The 1,556-nt window shown below is 52.2% G+C and overlaps 1 protein-coding gene across 1 annotated transcript; it reads left to right on the top strand.

The window, feature by feature from the left end:
* Window positions 1-6: 6 nt before the first annotated feature.
* LOC144477954 (uncharacterized) lies at window positions 7-1,551 on the top strand (the record flags this gene model as incomplete). The annotated part of the gene is made up of 1 exon (XM_078195681.1): window positions 7-1,551. A coding segment is annotated over exon 1 (1,419 nt), but the record flags the coding sequence as incomplete, so codon positions are not given.
* Window positions 1,552-1,556: the final 5 nt, after the last annotated feature.

Below are 1,556 nucleotides of genomic sequence, written 5' to 3' on the forward strand. Positions count from 1 at the left end.
GAGACGAGAAAGACCGTGGCCGGTACTTTACAGTCGTTGAGAAGCGCGCTGATATCGCTGGAAGTTCCCAGCATTAAACTGAAATCTCTCGTCGAGTTTTCCAGGGACGGTGCCTTCGCCAATATAGAAGAAATGGCCGTCTTCTTTCTAAACAGCTTGGACTATGTGCTGCAGTTCGAGGAGAAGCGATGGACGCTGAAAATGCAGCTCAACACCGCGATAGTTGTTCTAATGGGGATAGGGCAAATAATAACCGGCGCCGTGATAGAGATGTACGCGGCGGGTGTTTTCACTCGTGTCGCAGCCGGGCTGATCAGCGAGGGCCTGAACGATCTCTTCTACGCTGCCGATGCTTTGACGTCCGGTTACTTCAGCTGGAAAGATCACAAGAAGCACAAGATTGAGAGCGTGATGATGACAGCCATGACGTGCGCGTGCTTCTCGAAGGACGCGAAGGTCTCGCGTTACGGCCGTAAGCTGGCCGGGCCTGACTACCAATGCGGCAAAAAAGTCGCAGAGATGACCGGCACGGAATTGATCAACACCGTGAGTAGCAAGCTGATGATGAAACAAGTCACGAAGCGTATTATGTCGAAGACCACAGAAGGGTTGGCTTTCGGCGCTGCGAACGCGCTGGTCGACAGCTTCGTCGAAAATCAGCTCCGCGATTTCTGCAGACGCCTAGCCTCCACGATTCTGGTGAACATCGAACGCAAAGTGGACGGCCACGAGATCTCCGCGAGCTTGAAGCAGGCTTACAAAACACTGGGACCGGAGGAGGCGGCGAAATTGATCGACAAATTGACTAAGAACGCTTTCGCCGAGAAAAGTTTCGTCGATGGGTTTCTACCGGCTGCGAAAACCATAGCCAACACCGTGATCCAGGGGATCACCGCGGCTGCCGAAATTAAAATGATGACAAGCAGTTCTATGCAGCTTGCTATTAATGCGGTCAACGAAAAGATGCGTTCTCTGAGGCGTTTCCTACAAATCGCCGATATGGCCCTCGCGACCGGCAAATTTCTGGATCGTTTGAACAAGGAGATCAAGAGCGAGCTACAGAAGAGAGGGGACTCGTCGTCGAACCGCGTGACAACCGTCGTCGAACAGGGAACAGAGAAAGACTGCGAGAGATTCAAAGACGAGGTGATCGCGAGGTGGCAGGAGCTGCTCAGCGACAAGCTTGGTCGGATGCTGAATCAGAATATCGTCGGTCCTATTTTTAAAGCCGGCGCCAATCGTCTGATCAGTTATGTTGGGAAGGAGATAGAGAAGATGTATCGGTCTTGCCAGGAATATCAGAACAACAATTACTTCGAGAAGAGAACGCGGGATCATCGCGCGGACTTGGAGAACGCTCAACAGCGAGGGCACGGCGACACCTCTGAGATCGAGAAACAAATCACGGATAGGTATCACCAGGATATGCTGAAACTGTTGGAGAAGACTCGTTGTCCGCGTTTGTTCGCGAAACTGGTTCGAGAAAATATCCCGATGGGTATGATCGGTGTCCGCGCGTCTGTCGTCTACGTAAATGGATTCTTGAGGCGACAGGG

The sequence above is a fragment of the Augochlora pura genome, unplaced genomic scaffold (genome assembly GCF_028453695.1).
Source record: "Augochlora pura isolate Apur16 unplaced genomic scaffold, APUR_v2.2.1 APUR_unplaced_5567, whole genome shotgun sequence".
Classification (NCBI taxonomy): Eukaryota; Metazoa; Arthropoda; class Insecta; order Hymenoptera; family Halictidae; genus Augochlora; species Augochlora pura.